Here is a 25,197-nt window from a genome sequence, read left to right on the forward strand (position 1 = left end):
CACCACAAACACCCACGCACACAGAAGGGAAATGCATTTTCACCAATAAATGCCCAGCTTTTCCTGGTACCTTATCCTGCTGCCAGAAACTGATATGACTTTACAAAGTGCATCTTGTTCTCAACAAAGGGAATTTATGGTCTGAGATGCCTGCCTGCAAAAAACTAAAAAATTAAAAAAAATTTTTTTTTTAAATGATTGAAGGATTTTCATCACTAGTGCTTGCATATGATTTGTTAAGCCAGGGGAGACGTTGATTGAGGCAGTTGGTTGAGAGATGAGCAACTCACCAGGATTGATAACATCAAACTGGTATTTGAAATGGTGTTCATTACGTATTGCAGTGAAAAAAACTGAGTGAATGCGATTGTCCCCTAGGATGATAGCACCGGTTGCAGTAAATGTTAATTTCTGTTCTGTTACCCATTGAGGGGACTGAAGTGTGGGGAAGAATTGTGATTGGTGCTTAATCAGGGCCAGCCAGATACCTGCTGAGAGCTTTTGCACAAGGAAGATTTGTAGTAAGCTGATTTACTGGCAAAATGAAAACCAGAGAAGAGTTTGGTCTGTGCTGCCTGTGACTGTAATATTTCTAATTTTAAGGTTCCTTTATTGTTGGTCTCCCTCTCACACTCATCCCCTCCTTCTAGTCCTTGCCTGATAAAGTAAAAGGTAAATTTTTAAATTACAAGTGTTTTTGTTGTTCTTGTATTTCTGCTGTCATGTATGAAAGCCATTTACATTTCTATTGCTATAAAGGGGGTTTTAAAGCCTTTACGTACATTACATATGTTTTCAGCAACCAGAAATGAAAAACATACGGATCACCGATACAAATTTTAGATTTATGATGAATGCTCACAGCGATTTCAAAAACACCTTGGATGTCTGGGCATGCCTGTGATAGCTATCTACATTATTTTGCTACATTTATACAAAGTCTGTCTGTGATAGATAGGTATGCTGGTTTTAAGTTTTTCCCCCTCACCTTTTTAGATAGTCAAGTTTACAGCAGCTGTAAATTAGTGATGGGCTATTAGTGAGCTGTGTCATTATTTAATAAAAATGGCTCCTCTCACCTTATTTTTTATCCAGGTCCCTGACAGGCTGGATGAAATGAGATCCCCATGTAGCAATTGCCATGGAAACCTGTGACTCCCCTCCTATCTCAAGGCAGGAAAATGGGCAGAGCACATCAAAGCTATGTGGAACGACACAACTTGATAATGAGGTGCCAGAGAAAGTTGCAGGGATGGAGCCTGACAGGGAAAACAGCTCCACAGATGACAACCTGAAAACGGATGAGCGCAAAAGTGAAGTCTTGCTGGGTTTCAGCGTTGAGAATGCAGCTGCCACTCAGGTTACCTCAGCAAAGGAGATACCCTGCAACGAATGTGCCACTTCTTTTCCCAGTTTACAGAAATACATGGAACACCACTGCCCTAATGCCCGCCTTCCCGTCTTGAAGGATGACAACGAGAGCGAAATCAGCGAGTTAGAGGACAGTGACGTGGAAAATTTAACAGGGGAGATAGTTTACCAGCCTGATGGGTCAGCATATATAATTGAGGACTCCAAAGAAAGTGGGCAGAATGCACAGACTGGGGCAAATAGCAAACTCTTCTCCACAGCGATGTTTCTGGACTCCCTGGCATCTGCTGGAGAGAAGAGTGATCAGTCTGCTTCTGCACCTCTGTCGTTCTACCCACAGATCATCAACACTTTTCATATCGCTTCATCCCTCGGGAAACCATTTACAGCCGATCAGGCTTTCCCAAATACCTCAGCATTAGCAGGAGTTGGTCCTGTGTTGCACAGTTTCCGTGTCTATGATCTCCGACACAAGAGAGAGAAAGACTATCTAACCAGTGATGGCTCAGCCAAAAACTCCTGTGTGTCCAAAGATGTCCCCAACAATGTGGACTTGTCCAAATTCGATGGTTGTGTGAGCGATGGGAAAAGGAAACCTGTTTTAATGTGTTTCTTGTGCAAGTTGTCTTTCGGTTATATCAGGTCGTTTGTAACCCACGCTGTGCACGATCATCGGATGACCCTCAATGAGGAGGAGCAGAAGCTCCTCGGTAACAAATGCGTCTCCGCCATAATACAGGGGATCGGCAAAGACAAAGAACCTCTTATAAGCTTTCTGGAACCAAAAAAATCCACTTCTGTGTATCCCCATTTTTCTACTACAAACCTCATAGGACCTGATCCAACCTTCCGCGGTTTATGGAGCGCTTTTCATGTGGAAAATGGTGACTCTTTGCCGGCTGGCTTTGCCTTCTTGAAGGGGAGTGCGAGCACCTCAAGCCCGGCAGAGCAGCCGCTAGGGATCACCCCAATGCCAAAGGCTGAAGTGAATCTGGGGGGGCTGTCTAGTTTAGTCGTGAACACCCCAATTACCTCTGTCTCCCTCAGCCACTCATCGTCGGAGTCTAGCAAGATGTCAGAGAGCAAAGACCAAGAGAACAACTGTGAAAGGCCAAAAGAAAGCAACGTTTTACACCCCAACGGGGAGTGCCCTGTCAAAAGCGAACCCACCGAAGCGGGAGACGAGGACGAAGAGGATGCCTACTCCAATGAACTTGACGACGAGGAAGCGTTAGGCGAGCTCACCGATAGTATTGGTAACAAAGATTTCCCTCTCTTAAACCAAAGCATTTCTCCTTTATCATCCAGTGTGCTAAAATTTATTGAAAAGGGTACCTCGTCCTCCTCGGCGGCTGTGTCTGATGACGCAGAGAAGAAAAAACAGACTGCTGCCGTCAGGGCCAGCGGCGGTGTTGCTAATAACTACGGCATCGGTGGCAAGGACTTTGCGGAGGCAGGTGCCAGTAAAGACAGTGCCACAGCTGCTCACGCGAGTGAGACGGCCCGGGGAGACGAAGACAGTTCAGCTACTCCTCACCAGCATGGCTTCACCCCGAGTACTCCTGGCACACCAGGGCCCGGAGGAGACGGCTCACCGGGCAGCGGCATCGAGTGTCCAAAGTGTGACACGGTTTTGGGCTCTTCGAGGTCTCTTGGTGGTCATATGACTATGATGCACTCAAGGAACTCATGCAAAACCCTCAAATGTCCCAAATGTAACTGGCACTACAAATATCAGCAGACCCTGGAGGCCCATATGAAGGAGAAACACCCTGAGCCGGGCGGCTCTTGTGTGTATTGTAAGACTGGACAGCCTCACCCCAGGCTTGCCCGGGGGGAGAGTTACACGTGTGGCTATAAACCCTTCCGTTGTGAGGTTTGTAACTACTCTACCACTACCAAAGGCAACCTCAGTATTCATATGCAGTCGGATAAGCACCTGAACAATGTTCAGAATCTCCAAAATGGCAATGGTGAGCAGGTGTTTGGCCACTCTGCCCCAGCCCCCAACACCAGCCTCAGTGGCTGCGGAACACCCTCTCCATCCAAACCCAAGCAGAAACCCACCTGGCGGTGTGAGGTTTGTGATTATGAAACCAACGTCGCAAGGAACCTCCGAATTCATATGACCAGTGAAAAGCACATGCATAATATGATGCTTTTGCAGCAGAACATGAAGCAGATCCAGCATAACTTGCACTTGGGCCTTGCTCCGGCCGAGGCAGAGCTCTACCAGTACTACCTAGCCCAGAACATAGGCCTGACCGGAATGAAGCTGGAAAACCCCGCCGACCCACAACTGATGATCAATCCATTCCAGCTGGATCCGGCGACAGCGGCCGCCTTGGCACCAGGACTCGGTTAGTATTTACTGCTTTTCTGCGCTACTCTTAGTTTCTAATCACATGTTGATTTGGCGTGATACACCCAGATAAAGTGGTGAGTGCCAACAAATTGGGGACAGTTTACTAGAAGGGACTTTGTCTTTCAGCTGGATAATGAAACCATTTGGGCCTTACTTCAAACCTGAATTAACTCCAGAGAGGAAGGAGTTAAGGGATGAAGGGCAGCATAAGAGGAGTCAGCAAACTCCCTCTTCATTCAGCAGGTTGATTAACAAATGCTAATTTGCATTAGTTGCCCTACAGTCATTAGCTGTACCTTACAAGGCTTGTAGCGTCAGTCTCAGCCATTATTCCCTAAAAGACCCAACTTGAGCTTCAAAAGGGCCTACCGTGATTTTTAATTAAATATTTTGAAAAATATTTTAATGTCTGTGATTGAAGACAATTAAACTAACAGTAATACCGTTACCTTATCCCAGGTATTTGGCAGTAGATTACAGGCACGCGGGCAGTATTAGCCAAATCTCATCAAGCTTTTAGACAAATTGCAAAATAACAATTAGCGCTTATGGAAGTTTATCTAGGCTCTTAAATTGCAAGCACGTGACTGTTTTGTTATGGTATTGATCAACTTTCTTGCCCTCGAAAATACAAATTTCAGAATGACATCATGCCCAGTAGGAGTAATTAAAGCTATCTGATGAGGGAATTTAGAAGTTGAAAGGGATGATTGTAATTGATCCTGATTCAATCCTATTACAGCTTTTTATAGTTTAAGCTCTAGAGAAAGCACATTCCTTGTCAAGACTTTATTTTACAGATTCCTTTGTGTGTGCTGTGTTTTCTAGTCTCTATTTTTCCTTTTAATTTTTTTTTCCTGTAGTAAATAATGAGCTGCCGCCTGAAATCCGGCTTGCCAGTGGTCAGCTAATGGGTGATGACCTGTCCCTCCTTACTGCAGGAGAGCTGTCACCTTATATCAGTGACCCAGCGCTGAAGCTATTCCAGTGTGCTGTTTGCAACAAATTCACCTCTGACAGCCTGGAGGCCCTAAGTGTGCATGTGAGCAGTGAGCGCTCTCTCCCTGAAGAGGAATGGAGGGCTGTAATTGGAGATATCTACCAGTGCAAGCTCTGTAACTACAACACTCAGCTGAAAGCCAACTTCCAGCTCCACTGCAAGACTGATAAACATATGCAGAAATATCAACTGGTGGCTCACATTAAAGAAGGGGGCAAAAGCAATGAGTGGAGGCTGAAGTGCATTGCCATTGGCAACCCTGTTCACCTGAAATGTAATGCCTGTGACTACTACACCAACAGTGTGGATAAATTACGCTTGCATACCACCAATCACAGGCATGAGGCGGCCCTGAAGCTCTACAAGGTAAGCAGTGACATCCATTTCCGTTGGCACAGAGTAGAGAAGGGAATTAACTGTTTCAGAGCTTGGAGCACAAATCTGCAAGTTAAGAAAAGAAATAGAAAAAAAAAAAATAGAAGGGCAAGGTACACAGTTTCTGCTTAACATTACTAAACGTGTATTGAGATACATGCAATTGGAGAGTTTGTTTAAAAGATCTGCCTTATGTCCCTTTTATACCTGTCTCAGTGACATCGATCGCTTTACTGGCTTCCCAGAAAGAAAATAACCTTCCTGAGTATTTTCACAGATAAAATAATATTGTTATCCCCCTTTGATCGATTGATCAAAAAAAAAAAAAAAAAAAAACCCAAACGTAGTACCACTCTTAGCTAAGTGTTAATGGTAATAGGGAACGGATCACAAAATCAGTTCTACTTCAAGAATGCATCGTCTTTTGTTTGGTGTCAAACAGGGACGATCTAAACACGATATGTGTGTGTGTGTGTGTGTGTGTGTGTGTGTGTATTCCATTGTTTTTCCGTAAGTTTTGAGTAAACACACTCTCCCTCAGCATCAGTTGGAAGTCTTCTACTTAACTCAGTTGTTATTTTGCATGACCTTTCCCAGCTAGTAATGTTTTTATTCCCTCCACTGGGTGTGGCGCAAATAAAAATGTTCATTAATTGGCAAATATACTTTTATCTTTGCTGGAAAAAACTATGCAGATGTAATGAATATGTGCAACTGGTGAGCACCATTTATTACACAACTTGTCTTGACTTTTTCTAAACCCTAATTACTGGTTAATTTATTTTGTGAGTTTGTTTACTAGATTGTCTTGATTGTCTTGGTTCTTGTACAAATGTAACAGATTCATTTCTATGATGAATAACTTGGTAACTTATTAGAAACTTCTTTTGTCTAGAGGATATTAAAATTCAGAAAATATTGCAAACCATTAGTCATTGTAACAAGCTCTAAATATGATTACAAAATCCATTTTGCAAGTGTTATCTATTGATTTATACTAGAAATCAGTGATAACTATACTATCAGGAGTCAACCAGCGATTATAATACCTATGGCTTTTCTAATACTATTTCAAACTGTAAACACACAGCAAAAAGGGCAGATTGTGGATCTTGAGAGCAGGTGCACGAATTATTTATTTGGGTTGGGGCTGGCACAATTAGTTTGGGTTGTTTCTTGAAGTTCAAATTCTAGATTGACGTACTGAGTGTAAAAACCTAAAGATGTGGCGTGAGGACCTGTAACATTGTTCCTATGACATGGGTGCTCTGTGGATCAATAACAAAAGCATTAGATTTGGGTTACACAGTTTGAGGGGAGTACAAGCCCTAATGTAAGATGGCAAGCTTCTAAGTCGATGCTATTGAAAATATAATATAAACGATTAATTGTATTATAATTCATAGGTTTTACCATTCAATTGTCAACTTTTTTTTCCTGTTGATACCTGACCTATTAAAACTTTTAGAATACCTAGGAGAAAAAAAACAAACATTAAGTTTGTATAAATAATAGATCTCGACCCTGGGAGCTATATAGAATATTCATGAACTGTGTTTATATTCAAGCAGCTCCTCTAACACTTTAAATTAACATGTTGTGAATAGAAGATATAAATGTACAAATTTTTCTATTTTATTGATCTCATGTGGGAAGCTGAAGAAAGGTAGAGTGTTACTGTTTATTTTCTCAGGAAAAGTTGTTTAATCTAATTGTTTGATGATTATTTAAACGTGTGTGTGTGTGTGTGTATTAAGTTTATTCATTCTTTCCTGAGTATGAGTTGCTCTCCCTCACTATCTGCAGAACGATTTGCTAAGTGTCAGAGTTACTCTTGAAGTTTCTTTTCAGGGAGAGTTGGATATTGCCTTCGAATGTAACAACCAAATGAGATAAAAGCTTGTTTATAAAGAGGGTTTTTTTTTTTAAAGATTTTATTTATTCATTTGACAGAGATAGAGACAGCCAGCGAGAGAGGGAACACAGCAGGGGGAGTGAGAGAGGAAGAAGCAGGCTCCTAGCGGAGGAGCCCGATGTGGGGCTCGATCCCAGAACGCCAGGATCACGCCCTGAGCTGAAGGCAGAGGCTTAATGACTGAGCCACCCAGGCGCCCCTATAAAGAGGATTTTGAAGCAGACAGAGCTTTAGGTCCCAGAACCAAAGAATATATGTACTCTCCCTTAAAAATGTTATAAAGTCATATAAAAATTTACTTGTCCCCCACTCTTCTTTATTTGCTCATCTCTTAAATACTCAAGTGTCTTTGTAGCCTAGCATCTAAAACTGGTCAGCCAACGAACAAAAACATACTTCGAACAGACTTACCTTGAATTAAGAGAAGATTGAGGAGATAAATATTTGAACTATTGAAACTTGGTATCGGACAATCGAACTACATTATTTTGTATTATCCTTCAAGGGGCATTCATTATTTCTAGTAGTAACTAGAAAAATACTCCAGAGTAACAGTATGTTGAGGATGCCTTTTCGAAACTGATTTACAGAAACTGTCTGAGTCAGAGATAGAGGATTTTCAAGTGTAGTAATGAGAATATTAGCAAGCTTGGTCGGCTTGTGTCGGCAAAATGAAATTGCTTCATAAGTAACATTAATTGCTTTTAAATGAGAACCTAACAAATTGGCCTGGGCCTGAAAAAAAAAATGATGGTTTGTAATAGGCTGAAATATTAAAATTAGACTTAAAATAGTTTCTGAGTTAATGACTAGACAATAATCTCCTATATAAAATTCATTTTCATTAGGAGTTTAATTTACATCATTTTGCATCGTGAATTATTCAGACTTTAAGGGAAAGTGACAAGTAGCAGTTATAAGACAAATACAGAGCTGTGAGAAAACAGCTTTCCTCGTTATTGACAACATATTGATTCATAACACTCTAAATGTGGTTATGTGTCAGTTCGATTTGAATAGACCACTTTACCTCTTGCATTGTCAACCTGGAGCAGTATTACTAAAAGAAGTGTGTGTCCTTATTCCAGTTTAAGGAGGTTAAAGGTTAAAGGTTAAGGGTTAGCTTAAAAGCATCATCTGCCTAGCTGCTTAACTTTAAACTGATCAATTTAATGAAAATCTGTTTTACAGATGTTGTTTTAATGTATTTGGCAGGATTTAGGCAGCTTTAACATTAGACGTATGCTAGTAAAAATTATTTCTTTATTTGACCAGAACAACACCTTTCCTTTTATGTTTAAGGTAGAAGGCTTGCGGGTTATGGTATTTTGGCAAAGGACCCAGAGGCAGAATGTGTTGATGATCTTCCCATATGGACTCAAAAAAAAGAATACCTTTATGTCTATTGCTAACGATGACTGCAAAAACAAACAAAGCTGCATTCATTTTTTTGGCAGTATTATTTTCCTTAGAATTTTTTTAAAGAGGAATTTTGTTATTGTTAAGAAAATCTCACTTCTTCAAGCAAAATTTTCTGAAGCGCTAAACACTATTAAATTTTGATTTTTCCTTCAGAAATTTTAACAATGAAGCAAAATTGGTCTAGGAAATTAAAACAATAAAATGAAACTACAGATTGCCCTTAATCTTCCCTTTCCATGTATAAAAGTATATTTAAAGTGAGGTTAACAAATACTGAGTGTGTAGATAGCTACAGTCAGTGTCGTAAGGTAAAGTGTGCACGTGTGTATCTGCATGGACGTCCAGATCTAGATAGGACGCAAAAGCCGTGTTCCTTCACTAACCACTTTATTGGATTTGATTATATTCTTCTAATTTCACACCTTTGCGTCCTCTACAAATTCTCAGCAGTTGATAGTCACAGAATAAATCCTCAATATTTGTAGGATGAATAAGTGAATAGCCTGAGATATGTATTAAAGAAACCCTGTTACTTCCAACCCTCATTTAAAAGATAAAAATGCATTACAATTGGTCTCCCTCTTAAATGATCCCAAACTTTTTCTAAAGAGTTGAGTAAAAAAGTTATAATGAAAACCACTTAGCACTACACATTCGAACGGAAGAACACATACGACTTTGGCCATATTTCCGTTTTACAGTTTAGTTTATTCTTGGCTCAGACAGAACGGACAAGACTTTTCCAGCCAGCTGATTGGTTTACCCCCATCCTATGCAGGGCTTGCAAATCCTGTTGCCACACCTGCATGTCAGCTGCTCTTATAATATTGTATGTATTTTTAAGTGAGGTGTTCACAGCTTTGCTGGTTCAAAGTCAAAAGCTTAATTATACCAGCCTTTTTTCTTTCTGCATCTGCTAGTAGGGAAGCAGAATAGTCTGAATTCCATAATGCTATTTTCATATTTGGATTTCAAATTGGCTGAGAGCAGTGAATGAATCTCTTGTCTCCATGGTGAGCAAAAGAACACACGTGGGATTTAGTCCTAGGTAACTTTTAGTGTAACATTCCCCCAAGGAACATTTTTGGAGTTTTCTCATTATCCATGTTATGGATGAAAGCATCCGGGTTAAGAACTAAAATCAAGGTGTGGGGGAGGGTCACAGAAGAGAATGCAAGGAGCCATGTTGGGAAAAGAAGGTGGCAAGGAAATAAAAAATGGAATAATTAGCTTCACCTACCTTTTTTTCTTTTTCTTTTTCTTTCTTTCTTTTTTTTTTTTTTTACTAGTAGGAAGTAATAACCCGATCAGTTTGGAATTAACAAAGAATCACAAGCATTTTCATTTCAATAGGCCTGAGTCCAACTTTGCAATTTAAAATCAAATATACCAGATATGTACCGTTTCAATTATTGAACTGTCATTGTCCCGGTGTGATGGTAAAAGAGGTCAGGAGATTGTGTGGTACACATTTGCATAAAACTCATTGTGCAAAAGGAAATTGGAATATGTGTGTGTATCTAAGAAACCAAAACAGGTTTTTCTTAATCTTATTCCAGTCATTTGTTTAGATGAAGAAAGCTGTTTTCAGAGATAAACAAAAGTTATTCTTTTCTGTTGCCAAACATTAACCTGAATATGGAAATTTTTACACTTTTTTGTATTAGTTGCAGATTTATGTTTCTTTCAAGGTTGAAATGCACTGTGAAATTTAATTCCGGTTGCGAGATTTCGTTTTAAAAAAGTAATCACAGCTCAAATTATTCTATTGTGTTCTCATATAAAAAGACAAAGCAGAGATTGAAAAAAACAGTTTCTGTGGCCGAGCAATAATACATGCTTGCATAATACTTATAACTAATAAATACGCAGATCAAATGGAGAGGAGCTGGTTAGCAAATAGCAACTAATAAATCACTGGTGTTTTCAGATCGCAGTGTAATTGGCCAGCTCTACCTGCTACGTCTCCTTCTGTTTTTAAGCTGACATTTGCTGAAGCCCAGCCATGTGTTCCAGCACGGCTACTCCAGCTCAAATATGGACTTTCTCACTGCTATCCCATGGCAAGTGATATATTACATTGTGAGCTGAGAACCGTCTTTGTATTCCCCTGGAAAAAAAATGACTAAAAATCTGTCTATCCAAATTTAAAAAACATATATCACTACACATCAAAAGGATTACTTTAGACCAGGCAGTAGCAACTTACTACATCCATGTCAGAATACATAAAGTGATTTTTAGTGTGTGAAATTGTTCGCAAACCCAGACAAAATTTAAAGAAAGCCAAGTGTGCAAAGGAACCCTCCTATTTTATTTTCAACATGTCTTTCCTTAACCGGGGCTACCATCTCCCATCATGTCAGGCACACGCTATTACGCTGTTCTCTGTTTCTCTGAAATCTTTACTATTTTATCCCATCTGGATCTTCTCTTCATGGAAATGCTCCCTGTTGCAAGATTACCCATCTAATTCCCCAAAGAAAACTAGCATCCCCTTAATTAAGGGGAAAGAAGCCTTTTCATAAAAGCAGAATTGTGCATTCAAAGGTGTAAATGACTTTCAGGTCTTTCCCAGGGTACATTTTGTTTTAAAGGAACTGCTTAATCTGGATGAATTTTGGAACGTGTGAGGGGTGTCATGATTTTGTCCGGGATGGGGAGGGCAGAGCCCCACCCTAAGAGCTTCCCTCACTTATCTCCTTCCGAACCCACATGGCCCCACACACATCATACCGGCCCTCATCTCAGAAACGCAGTAAAAAAATTTGACACTACTATTCACTTCACTTTAGGGCCATGTCAACTCATACTTTATGATTTATATGATGGTTTTTGTATAACTTGTGTTCGTTCTGTCTCATGTGAAGTGTAGGTATGGTTTAACCAAAAGTAGTAAATCGCTTATGTGTCAGCCGCCCGAGGTCATTTAGGTAATGCAGACAGAGGTGTTACCTCATAATTAATGGGCTCTCCCGCGTGCTGCTTTGGCTTCAATTTAATAGTCCCTGTCCGTGGAGCTTGTTTAAAAGTGCTGAAATGTTCAAATGGGTGCTGGGATGCCACGCAGTAATGCAGCCAGAGTCATATGTTAAGCAGGCCCTGCGCTGCTGAAAGGGTCTTGGCCCGGGGTGCAGTGAGGAGGAGCTGGCATGTGCATAATGACCGTGGTTCTGCTTCCAGAACATCTGGCCTGCCTGAGTTCTACTGGAAATGCTTTCCCAAGTTTGCTTTGAGTCTGAGCCTATGCTCAGGCTGAGTTCAATTAGACGTGGAGATTTGTTCATTATTCAGATAATTCAAGCCTTAAAAGGCACTTTTCCCAAATTATCAGTGTATTTCAGGAGAGCTTATGACGATACGATTTTTTCAAATAAGAGTGACACTGGAGGCGCACAGCCCCCTATAGCCCACGAGGAAACATCTTCAGAGATCCTATAACCCCAGAGAAGTGTGAGGATTGATACAGGCACAAAGGCTGATGTCTTGTTTGCAGAATACCTGAACGATATCCCAAGTTTTACTTCTAATAGATACAGAAGCATTGATTGAGCACTTACTATGTGCCAGCTCATAGTCTCTGTTGATGGAGGTTGTGTCCCATTAGTGTGGTAGGATATATGCCATCTTCCCTAAGGTGATGCTTCTGAACTCACTCTGTTCTTCCAGTGTGGCAGGGATAGTAATAAAATTAAGGTTTGAACCCCATATACGAGCCATCAAAAGCTTCCATGGTTTGGTTTGGTTTTTGTTTTTTTCCGACAATGGCTGGTCAAGGGACTGAGTGTGACTGCTCTCTTGGGTCCTCAGTAGTTGTAGAACAGTGTCACTTGATTATCTTGACTTCCTCTTATTGCTCTCTTGCATTGCAAGACTTTATTGATCAGTTTTAGGCAAGGGTCATGGTGGGAATTTAAGGCAGTACAGAGCTTTTCTATTAGTTGGAACATTTATGTTTCTTCACACGTGAGGAAGATGCTACTGATGTATTACCTAGAAAATGAAGAAGAAAACCACTTAATAAAGAATGCAAAACGTCAGATTACAACTTCAGTCAACCCCCTTATAGGATCAGTATGCTAATTTAGTTTGACTCTTGAAGAATCTTTGTGAATTCAGTTTATAATGTTGTCAGAGTTCTGCTTCAAGATAAGTTACTACGAGGACGAGTTTGTTATTATCATAGATAATAACAGTTACGTGTGGCAACATTTTATTTCACTTCGTTTTATAATCTTATATTCATATTCTAGTTTTCTCATCTTTAAGGAGAAGTATTTTTGTAGCTTTGAGTATGATACTTTCACATATTATATAAAATATGTACACATCAATATAAAAGTATATTGGGCCATACTTTTAAGACTTTATTGATTCAGATTTTCCTAAAGCCTTTCTTTCACTGGAAATGTTAAGTAGCATCGAATACGAATCTCTCTCTTCTTGTTGCTTACAGAATAAATGTCAAGGTTGTATTTTCCCATTAGGCAATAATTAAAGAGTAATGTAGAGGAAGGTTAAAGTTGAAAAATTCTTTGTCTCTGATTATCTGCTGATAAAATTAGTGGAATGCAGACCAGAAGATGGAAAGAAATGAGCTATTGATAAGTCCAGCTGTATCGCTTCACTCAAGTTTGGAAGGGAATCTTTTAAAGTTTTAAAATATTGATTTTTTTATCCATGATTATGTGTCCTGTGTCAAGAAGAGTCTCATTTATAAATAGAGTTAGCAATCGATTGTCTTATATGATTTATGAGGTATTGGGAAGAAATCTTACCAAAAATATCCCAAAAGTATGCCAGATGTTCTGTCAAGGGTAAAACCATATTGATAATTGACATCCATTTATCCACTTAAAAAGAGGACAGAGGCTGACAACAATCACACGAAGTTAGACTTTTTATTTGCATTATCTCATTTTACTCTTCCTAACAGTTAGATGTTACTATTCCCATTTGACATATGGGAAACTGAGTTTCAGAGCAAAATGCTTTGCCCAAGTCCTCACAGACAGTAAGAGCCTGTGCTGGAGTTCTAGGCCACATCATGAGGCTCTGCTAATGAGAAAACTTTCCATTGCACATGAGGATAGGACGATGGAGAGTGGGAAAGGAAAAGGAAGGCCAGAGCACCAGAGGCAAACTGAACAATTTTATCTAGGGCTTAATCATTTTGGAGCCCACTTTTATTCCTTCAAGTTAGCAGATTCCCTTAAAGATAGTGCAGTGCAGTGTAACACAAGAGTGGGCCAGTCCGAACATAGCCAACTAGAAGGATGGACTCAACACCTGTTGGGTCATCTACAAGCCGGAAGGAGAAACTGCTGGTTAAAATCGTTGTCTGAATGTCTCCTGTCACAATGGAATTCTTTCACTCTAAAGAAACTTCCTTTTACTGGCATTTTTGGATGTTTGGTATATTACATGGAAAGAACTAATAGAATATTTATCACTTCTAGTGCCTGAGCTCTCAGTGCTTGCAAGTTAAGCACCTTTGGAAGCTGCATTAATTCATTCAGGTCACCAGGGTACTTTAGCAGTAATGTACTAAACGGTACCCCGCTGACCTGAAAGAGGGAATGTGCCTCCCTAAGCATTTAACTTCCTAAACAGGAACAACTAAAGCACAGTCTACTCTCTGCCCAGAACTCAATTCCCTTTTCCTGGCATCCTTATAACTACTGGAGGAAGTCCTAGCCACTTGCTTCCTTACTTACTTAGTTTTAAAAAATAATCTTGTTTTGAATTATTATTTTTTTTACTTTTATCTTTCACTTCTTACTTTGATCCATTTTAGTTACAAGGTTCCAGAAATTGTCTTTCCACCGTATGTTTCTAATGCACTCCCTTCCTCTCCCTCCTTGAAATTTGGTTAATGATTCCAATGTAAAGCCCCGAATCTTGTTAGAATCACAATGACTTAAGAGATGCTGGGGGAAAATCTCGCCTTCCTGAATCTGGCTACCTCTTCCTGCAAAAGAGTGTCAGTCGTTGACGTTGCTGCTAGTTGACCACATTCATTAATGAAATGTTCTTTTATTGAAAAGCAAGAATAGTCTTAGTTTGGAAATGACAGAATTGTTAGCAATACGGAAGCTCCAAGTAACTATAACTGGTGTGTGTAGAGCATGCCAGGAAAGTCTGATAATTATAATGCGTAGGACCTTTCAAAGGCTTCAAATATTTCTTTTTTTTTTTTTAAAGATTTTATTTATTTATTTGACAGAGATAGAGACAGCCAGCGAGAGAGGGAACACAAGCAGGGGCAGTGGGAGAGGAAGAAGCAGGCTCATAGCAGAGGAGCCTGACGTGGGGCTCGATCCCACAACACCGGGATCACGCCCTGAGCCGAAGGCAGACGCTTAACCGTTGTGCCACCCAGGCGCCCCTCAAATATTTCTAACTATTCATTTGACAAGCCTGAAAATAACACTAGCGTATGTCCTTAGGGCCTAAAATCATTCATTGTTCAATTGTAAGAAGTCGGTAGCAAGTCTGATTGCCATCACAGCTGAAAGAGAGTCAGTTTTCAAGGCATCTCCTTTAAACTCAGCATCTATTAGCACTTACCACTGAGTAGTAAGTGACACCGGACATGGGGAGGGGGAGGAGGATTCTTAATTTTCACACCAAATAAATAGGGTTGTTTTAAAAAATAAAATTAACGTGCTAAAATAGGAATTATGCAAATACCGGAATATAGCTTTTAGAATTTGGTTTGTTTGGTGAATCTATATTATGCAGTACTTTAGAAGGGAGAAAATTGTCTCCTATTTACTATGTGGTACTATCACTACTTTTTAAACCGAGGCCCCTCAGTGTCCTTTGAGAAATAATTAGGCTAAAAGCAACTTCTGGGTTATTATTACTTTTTGTTTATTATAATTTTTATTAGCACATTAAGTAATTAAAAAAACATATTTGGATGAAACAATTGTACCAAGTTTTTCCATGATGAATATTCCCTGAGAAGAATAACCAAATAACCAAACTCATAACCAAGTTCCTGAAAAATAGACCCAAGGGGAATTCATAAATAACTTTTTTTTCAGAGAAATACAGTCCTTGGTTTTCATAATTCCTTAAAAATAAGAAAAACCAAGATGGACTTTATGAAGAATTATTTAGTTTCTAAAGTGTTCATTCTCAACACAGAAGATAGAATTACCATCTTTAACCCATAAATGCAAAAACATGTTCCTAATTGCCTAATTTTGTAGACATTTCTTTAGATATATGTCAGACCGTCAAGTATAATATTTACTTACAAGTCTTTGTGGCAGGTACTAGGTCATTTTATTCCTTTTTGTAGAACTGTGGCTACCCCTTTAATTATGGTGGCTTGATAACTTACTGGAAACCATTGATACAGAAGTAGATTATATATATATATATATATATATATATATACACACACACACACACACACACACACTTTTCCAAAAAGTGAACAATTTATTTCTTTATCAATGGGTGTAGAACAATGTGGATATAGGGACGCCTGGGTCGCTCAGTCGGTTAAGTGTCTGCCTTCAGCTCAGGTCGTGATCCCAGAGTCCTGGGATTGAGCCCCATGTTGGACTCTCTGCTCAGCGGGAGTCTGCTTCTCTCTCTCCCTCTCAAGTAAATAAATAAAATCTTAAAAAATCAAAAACAAAAAATGTGGATATATTCAGGTCTCATGTGTTGAGTGATTGAAAAGGCAAAATGCCAGGAGTCCAGTAATGTTTTCAGTACATATCCAGGGACACCTGCTTATACTTATTTTACTCAAACCTTGGAAAAAATCGCATGCATACATGCATGTGTGTGTGCATGTATGTGTGCGTGTGTGAGAGAGAGATAGAAAGAATACAGTATATGAAGACTTATTTTTTAAAAATTGATCAAGATCATGAGTTAATCATTAATACCCACTTACTCTGTTTTAAAGTAAATGGCAGAAATCTCTTCCCGCATGTTGTAAGTGTTCTCAGTCTCTAGAGATAATAAACCTTTGATGATGTTGTGCAAGACTCGTCAGCAAGCACTGAAATCAGTTCTGTATGTACACATGACTAATCAAAGGTTCAGGGAACAGGATATGATTTGGTAAAAGTGATAGGTTCTCCAAAAAGTAAATGGCCTCACTAATTGTGGGAGCACATTAAGTCTTTTTTTCCCCTTACAAAAGGCAGGTCCTAGTCCCCCATTGGAGCAGATATCTTTTCACAAAGCCTCGAGCACTAAATGTTTTTAGAAAGTATCTTTAAAAGCAAAGGTGTTCTCAAATTAATGCCTACCTAATTAGTGTGCTATTCTTTTCTTTGTATTAAAGTTACAACAGATACCATAAGATATTTAGACTCAGAATGATCCTTGAAATTCGGGGAATTGGGTAACCAGAACAAATATCTTCTTAAGTCGATCAAATGTAAGATGTTCACAGTGGGAAAATGATGGAATAAGACAACAATCTCAGTAATTAAGCATGAAATTATATAGGATAATGTGACTAAAGTTTCAAGAACTCAGTTCCAAAATAGAAAGGGAAGGAGCTAAAGTTATATGCCACAAAATCTACCATGTGAACAGCGCAATGAATGTTGAGGCCATTGCCTTCTGCTTTGCTGCTTTTAAAAAATTTGCATATATATTGATACAGAATTCATATTTATTGAATATAATTGATATAGAATTCATAGTCCATGGAATTCAACCATTTAAATTATACAATGAAATGTTTCATTTTTCGTTTCATTTTTTAAATAATCTCTATGTCCAATGTGGGGTTCAAACTCACAACTCCAAGATCAAGAGTTTCATGCTCCCCCGACTGAGCCACTCAGGCAGCCCACAATGAAATGGTTTTTCTTCGACTATTCACAGAAGTATGCAACCATCACCATAATCAATTTTAGAACATTTTCAACACTCCAGAAAGAAATACTGTCCAACTTAGTCCGCCCCCCACTAATCCACCGCCCCCCCCCCGGCCCTTTCTGTCTATATAGATTTGCCAATTTTGGACATTTCATATAAATGGAAACATACTATATGTGGCACTTTATGACTGACTTCTTTCACTTAGCATAATATTTTCAAAATTCATCCATATCGTAGTGTGTATCTATATTCATACCTTTTTATTTTATTTTTAATTTTTCATTTAAATTCAATTTTGTTAACATACACATATTATTAGTTTCAGGGGTAGAATTTAGTGATTCATCAGTTGCATATAACACCCAGTGCTCATTACATCAAGCGCCCTCCATAATGCCCGTCACCCAGTGACCCCATCCCCTCGCCCACCTTCCTAGCTTTTTATTATGGAATTTCCATTGTATGCATAAACTGCATTTTATTTATCTTTTCTTCAGTTGACGGGCATTTGAGTTGTTTCCACTTTTCGGTTATTAGGAATAATGATGCTGTGAACATTTGTGGACAAGTTTTTCTGTGGACATATGTTTTTGTTTCTCTTGGGTACGCACCCAGGAGTGGCATTGCTGCACTGGCCATGGCTGTGTTAACTGCTCTGTCTTTACTGCCGGTCCCTTCTTATTTTGTACCTGGTCAGCTCCTTCTTCCGTTTCCTTTAATTCGTTAAATATTACATTTTTTTTTTCAATCTCCTGAACTTAGGCCTCTTCTGCTCTACTTTGGCCAATGAATTCAGGGAGGAAATTAACACTAACATTTACTGAGCACTTATTAGGTGGCAGATAATCTTCTAAGTTAAAAAAAAATTAACTCACCAAATCAAACAGCAACGCTATTAGATCGGTACTATTATTATGCTGATCTTGAAGATGAGGAACTAAAGCAACGAAAGCTTAATTAATTTATCCAACATGACATAGCTGGTGAGAGTGCCAACAGAGTAAGGATTTTAACTCATTTTGACCGGTTCCAGCACCCACAGACTTAAATAGGACCCAGTGTCACATGAAGATCCTACACTGAGAAGGATACCTGGAAAGGAAAGCCTTGTTTGTGGCAGAAGGGATGGAAATAAGAGTGTAACTGTGATTGTCGATCTTTCAGAAGGATATGAATCCCCTAAGAGAGAAAAAGAGGTAATTATGAGATAGATAGAGATTGAAAGACTTTGGGAGGTGTAGTGAGGGGTAGCAAATTAGAAAAATCACTGATAACAGTATATAGTTAAGTCCTTTTTTTTAAATGTCAGAATGTAAACTTTATTTGGTTCATAGAACATTCTTTGAAAAATACCTGGAACTGAGTTCTCTATATTTGTGGGAATGAAAAATTGGAATATTTTACGATAACTTAAATTTACTGTAAGACATTTTGTTAGATTGATGTTCTGGTAATGCACAAATAGTGGTTCGTTCTCATTTGTTAAAAACACACTGGGCTGGGGCACCTGGGTGGCTCAGTCAGTTAAGCATCTGCCTCCGGCTCAGGTCATGATCCCAGGGTCCTGGGATCGAGCCCCACATCTGACTCCCTGCTCAGCCGGGAGCCTGCTTCTCCCTCTGCCTCTGCCTGCTACTCCGCCTGCTTGTGTTCTCTCTGTCTCTCTCTCTCTCTCTCTTGCTATCAAATAAATAAATAAATAAATAAATAAATAAATAAATAAATAAAATATTTTAAAAACCCCACACTGGGCTGCACCCCATTGGTGAGTAAGGCAGACACAAAGGGTATATGATTCATTCCTGTCCTCAAGGAGCTCACCAGTCTTCAGAAGAAAATATATAATGCTTTTTGTCTATGCTTTATTTTCCCTTGTGTTTTTGCCCTGTTAACACCCTTTCTGAATTCCAGAAGTCTGTAGAGACATTTTTAGTACTTTCTATAACACATTTTATCAATGTTTACTCCTTTGTGTCATTTAGGAAGTTAATATTTAGAATTCCTGTGGTATTGGGGGAAAGAATTAGATTCCTACCTTGCAGAACTTTGCTAAAGAGTGGTTGTTTGCTTCTACACCAGTAAAGATGTTGTCCCATTATTGGAAAATAATGTACAATATCAGTATAACTTAAGTCTTTTCTTTCTTTTGCCTCTCCCTCCCCACCTGTGTGATGTTTGTGAGCATGATTTTTATGTTTTCATAATGGATAAACTGAAATATTATTTGGTGCTTTGTTTTGGCTAACTAGAAGGATATTATTTTTTTTGTAGGTATAAAGGCAGAAATACATTTGTTTTTAATATCTGACCTAATTAGTTACTGGTAAAATAGTCTTAATATTTTATCTGTAGCTATTTTAGGCATCGTCCTATTTTATTTAACAATTATTAATGTTCCTTGAAGTTTTCAATTTCCAAAGACCTACCGATCTTCATAAAGCCATTGACATGGGTATAGTGAGGTCAGGGGTTGGGCTGCCAGTGTTCCTACTGTTAGAACATAGCATGCGTAATTTCTCCTTTCTGTTTTACTATGAAAAAAATAAGAAATTATGCAAGTAAACATGATAAGCTCCCATATTATCTCATGCTGAAAGATTCTCTGGAGCTGCTTTCTTGAGTTTAAAACACAGTAAAACAAAGATTGCCTATGTCAGCACTAATGTCTATGAATACTAACAAGTGAAATAGGCATTCACAAAGTAGGCATCACTTTCTGATACCCTCCCATTATTACCAAATTGGGGGTGCAGGGTGGTGAGAAGGTGCGTGGTGATGTCTCAGAGAAAGACAGTGAAAGCAATGCACATCTATCTTTCCAGACATCTGTGTCTACCTCTATCTGTGCATTTCTGTGTAACTTAAGGAAAGATTAAAAAAGAAGCGGTAGGCATTTTCTGTCTTTAAGTGTCCAGCTGACTTTCTCACTCTTTATGTGGTTTTTGGCAAGCATTTCTGTGCTTAGTTAACATATTAGTAAATGGAGAGAGAAAAAAAAAAAGCCACTCCACTGGGTTCTGTAGATCTTAATTAAGGTACAAAAATAGGTTTAAAAAAAGTCTTCTGAGATGAAAGCTTTTCTTATATGTGGAAAATATTACTCGTGTCTTGTCAGCATATCTAGTCTATTGGCATTGCTTTTTGTACTTGGAGATAACTTCTGCTTTTCTTATTATCGGTAAGACACTTTCCTTTTTAATTTCTATAAGTGCACTTGGTTGCACTATTATATCTAGGACTTGTCATTCTTGAAAAGCCATTCTTAACTTTATCTCTCCAATTGGCCTTCAATTGAAATTTGCTTTGAAGAGGAATGTAGCTCTACGCATCAACTTGAACATGGGTAAATATAGCTCATAGAAAATGACTATTTGTGTATCCTTTTATGTGCTTTAACTTCGACATCCGTTCTTTCTTAGAATTTTGCCCACAGAGAGGGAGCTATGTATTACACTTTTAAATACCAGTTTTCAAGTCTACCAAGTGTGAATTTGCAAATGAGTAGTAGTAAGTGGAGCTCACAGCTGAAAAATGACTGTTAAAAGCTTCTGTGTCCGGCATTAATTTTAGTTTTGCCTTTAGGCTGGTACCACAATTGTTTCGTCTATGAAATGGGTTCTGAGTTACCATTACGAGTAGAAAATTAGCATTAACTTAACGGTCTTTGAGATCTGGTCTAAATTCAATCACTTCTGTGGTTCTCAGAGCTGAATTTATCCTTAGCTTTAACAAGGATCTTATCTTAAATTGCTGATGTACTTGCACATAGATCAAGTTGCCAGTGTTCCATTGTTTTGTTTAATCCACAAATATATGTTTATGTATTTTTCTTGTAAACAGGAAGCAGGGTAATACTCATATACAGAGAAATAACTGAACTACATCTCTTAATCCCTTGTGTTTTATTTACTTATTTGATACTAATCATTTCATTTATTCATTTACTGAGAGCCCACTTTGTTGGGCCCTGTGCAAGGAAATAGGATATAACATCAAACAAGAAAGACACAGGCCTTTGCACTGGGTGAGCTGATATTTTAGTGGAGGAGACAAGCGTTAAACATATAATCGCATGTTAGACAAAGCAATAGTTAATTACTATTGTAAACAAACAATGTAAGTTTTTAAAACTCTGGAATATTTATGTGTGTTATTCGTATGTAGGTATCAGTATAAATCAAACTCTTCTTCTAATCTTAGAAGCAAGTGGAGAATTTCAATGAGACACTGTACTGAGGTATTTAAAAGAGTAGCTGGGGGCTGAACAAAATGGACATCACTAGATGTTGGCTGTCACACAGAAAAAGGCATAGACCACTGAGATTTTATCAGAGTACATGCACTTTCAAACTTTTTGGAGTCATGAAATGCTTATGTGAAAAGGCATTCTAGAAATGGCTGCATATCCAATTGGCAGATTTGAGAATGTGATTTGGAAGGTTGGATGAGATGAAGCTGATCGTTAGACTCATTGGAACTTTTAAAACTTACTAATTCCAAGGCCATGACCTTTAGGGACGCATCCAGGAATCTCTTCATTTAAAGAGATGATCCTGATAATCAGCCTGATTTGGGGATCACTGGGCTAGAAGATTTTGAAGGTCACTCTAGATCTACAGGCTCATGAGAAAATAGTGAATGTGGTGATCGCACTAAGTTCAGCTCCATTCATATCTGTTCCTCCCGTGTTCAAAAGAAAAACTGTGCCTTCAAATGTCCTCTTGGATTCCCCTCCTTTCACAGACTAGGATTTTGCTAGCGTTTGCTGGTGCTGCATATTCTGTCCAGGGAAATCATGGAAGGCCTCGCCCTCTGTCTTGCTCATTGTTTTGCCTCTAAGGACAAGAGTCTGACATGTTTTGATATTAAAAAAAAAATCCCATTTCAGTAGGAAAAATGGCAAACCTTTATAAAGAAAACCTTTCTGTACAAAACAGCTATTCTTTTGTTGAAGGTCTGGCACTTCAGTGAACTGTTGGGCCAAGAAACCATTTGGAGTCCAAAAGTCAGTAAAAAAAAAAAAAAAAAAACTAAGGCCCCTGGATTGAATTTTGTGAGAATACTTTTTTGGGGGTCGCCTAGGTGGCACAGTTGTTAAGCGTCTGCCTTCGGCTCAGGGCATGATCCCAGCGTTCTGGGATCGAGCCCCACATCAGGCTCCTCTGCTGAGAGCCTGCTTCTTCCTCTCCCACTCCCCCTGCTTGTGTTCCCTCTCTCGAAGGCTGTCCCTCTCTCTTCAAATAAATAAAAATAATAAAAAAATCTTAAAAAAAAAGAATACTTTTTTGGTAAATTTTTGGAATCATGCTTTGCTTCATCATAGTTGCAGAAATCCACTCTCCTTGTCCATGAAGCTATCCCCAGGCAGCAGATACATAGTCTCCTTTCTGAACAGGAATCTTATAGGTCTCAGGAGAGCCAACTTCCACAGGCCCGCTGGGTTGTACGCTCATTTGTAACTCACTGTAATGATTCTGCAATTTTTTATTTTCTTGCTATTCTAGGAAGGCAGATTCTGAGGTTTGTTTTTGGAGTTTACTTCATAATAGCATATATTTTCTCTTTCTGTTTCTCTCCATACGTATGGATATGTGTGTGGGTGTGAGATGTGCGTGTATGTGTGTGAGGGGTGCATGGGTATGTGGGTGGGTAGATATAGATGTGTGTCTATTTCTTTATCCTGTTTATGAAAGAGAACTGTGTATTGTATATTGTATAATTTGACAATTTTCTTTTAATGATATCCCATATTTTTCTTTTCTCCTAAATACATCGTCTAAAGCATTTATACTGGTAGCTACAATGACAACCAAAGCTAAAAAGAAGCAAATAAATATGGTGCCCAATTTTATGAGCAATAGAATATATATTGCCATAACATGTTACCCTGGAAAAGTTACTGTATTTAGTTACTGGCGAGTTAGAAACTGGATCTTTGTCTATTTCGTAAAGGAGGGTCGTTTTTTATAGATCACCTTGAAATAATCAGTTCTGAACAAGAGCTACATTTTTAAATATGGATATACTGTGAACTACCAATGCCAAACTATATCTGAGTCCCACTGGCCATATAGCCCGTGTTCCATGAGAGGTCCAAATAAAACAAGCTCCCTCCCCACAGACTGAAAGAGTCACACTAATAAAATGACTGAGTGATTTGGTGAAAAAGAAATTATTTCAAGGTTTTGCTAATAATCTTGGCTTGATCAGTTACTTGAGCCCTGCTGATACATGTAGATCAGGATAGAAGTTTCCTGCCTTGCCTAGGGTGAGCCCTAGGCTTTTGGTTATTTAAGGATAATGTTCAATGAGCCCACATTAGTGTACTGTAAGTGTACTATAAAATAAAACCTTTTGAGGTTTGCGCTTAAGTAAAAGACATAGTACAGTATTGTGTGTTTGTGTGACCTAAAGCATTTTGCTCTACTGTGACAGACATATCATCCTCCTGTGCCAATATAAATGCAAGGACATTTCATAGTCATAATCTGTTAATACCAGTTAGCAGTGTCACAAATTAAAGCATTAGTGGATTTGTGTTGCTTGAGGAAGCAACTGATATAAAATACCAGGAGGTTGAAGGAGTGGGGCAGTTTATTGTAACATAATTCTGCATACCATGTAAAGTCTTCATGCCTGTTGGTGTGAAGCCTCTGAGTGGACCTTCACAGAGAGCTCAAAGGGATAGTTTATCATGCAGCAAATTAAGAAACATTAGGCTAGGTGCATTCTCAAAGAAATAATTTTTGGTGATAAGCAGACAACAAAAATCAAAAGAGGATAGTGGTTTTTTTTATTTGTTTTGTTTTGTTCTTACAGGAGAAAGAAAGATTTTACTGTTTTTTAAAAATTTACATCTGTAGTGCAGACAAAAAATTCTTCCCAGGATTTGAAGAAGTGCATTTTCTATAGTTGTGCTGTTTGGGGACTGTACTTAAATAAAAATTTAATGATAATTTTCCAAATGGACTTTTATAGGAACTATTGATAGTCCTGTAGCAGAGATTTTGGCCAATTCAGTAATGTTGATACTATCATGAAGGATACATAACTCTCTTATCAAGAAGCTTGTAACCTGGGAACATGGAAATGATTGTATAAATTATAGAAGGAATGTTAGATTAAATTCCTTCTTTAATTTTGGTAGTGATTTGAGAGAGTAATACATTTATTACTGTTGTGTATTTTGTATTTGCCTAGGCATTTAAATGATTTTTCATATTTCCCCTTCTTTAACCTAGATTATGGATATATTCTGAGAGAAAGTTATAGGGAATAACAATTATAGAGAATGAGAACCCATGGTTAAAATTATATGCACATTGAACTACAATGAGGGTATTAAAAGTATTTCATCCCATTTGTAAAATATCTTCCATGACTATGAAAGGGCAATATTTTTTCCAATTATATCTGCCTTAGCCTGCAAATGGATTACCTTATAAGAACTCTTATAAAGCAAAGAGTCCAAAAATAATTGAAAGTGTAAGGACAGATAAGCTGGGCATATAAAGGCCCTGAGCAAACTTCTCGCAATAGCATTCACAGAACAGAAAAAAAAAAAAAAAAAGTTTATCTTAACTCCTGCTCAGGACCAGATGAACATTTTAACCCTTAGCATCATGATGCTTCTTCTTGACAGGGAATGCCTACTGCATTATTTCTAGCTGGATTCTCCAGTGTCTGGAAGATTGCATTTTGACTTCCCCCATTATTAATAAACAGATTTGATCTTAGGCTTGTCCAAGGTCAGGCGGACTGGCCAGGTCAGCCTGTTTGTGTGTGTGCATGAACCGTGACATCTACTGAGAGTGACAGGTAGAGGATGAGGGTGGTGAGACAAGGGTGTTAACCTTCAGCCCACCAAAAGAAGCCTCTTCCTGC

At 38.6% G+C, this 25,197-nt stretch overlaps 1 protein-coding gene across 1 annotated transcript in view; it reads left to right on the forward strand.

Annotated features, from left to right (window-relative positions):
* The first annotated feature begins 1,141 nt into the window (after positions 1-1,141).
* Positions 1,142-25,197, forward strand: part of ZFHX4 (zinc finger homeobox 4) — a 155,153-nt gene continuing 131,097 nt past the window's right edge. The window contains exons 1-2 of the mRNA XM_040626041.1: positions 1,142-3,731; positions 4,600-5,102. Coding sequence (XP_040481975.1) covers positions 1,142-3,731; positions 4,600-5,102 — 3,093 coding nt within the window. The remainder of the gene's footprint in view (positions 3,732-4,599; positions 5,103-25,197) is intronic.

Source organism: Ursus maritimus, unplaced genomic scaffold (genome assembly GCF_017311325.1).
Source record: "Ursus maritimus isolate PB19 unplaced genomic scaffold, ASM1731132v1 scaffold_9, whole genome shotgun sequence".
NCBI classification, from domain to species: domain Eukaryota; kingdom Metazoa; phylum Chordata; class Mammalia; order Carnivora; family Ursidae; genus Ursus; species Ursus maritimus.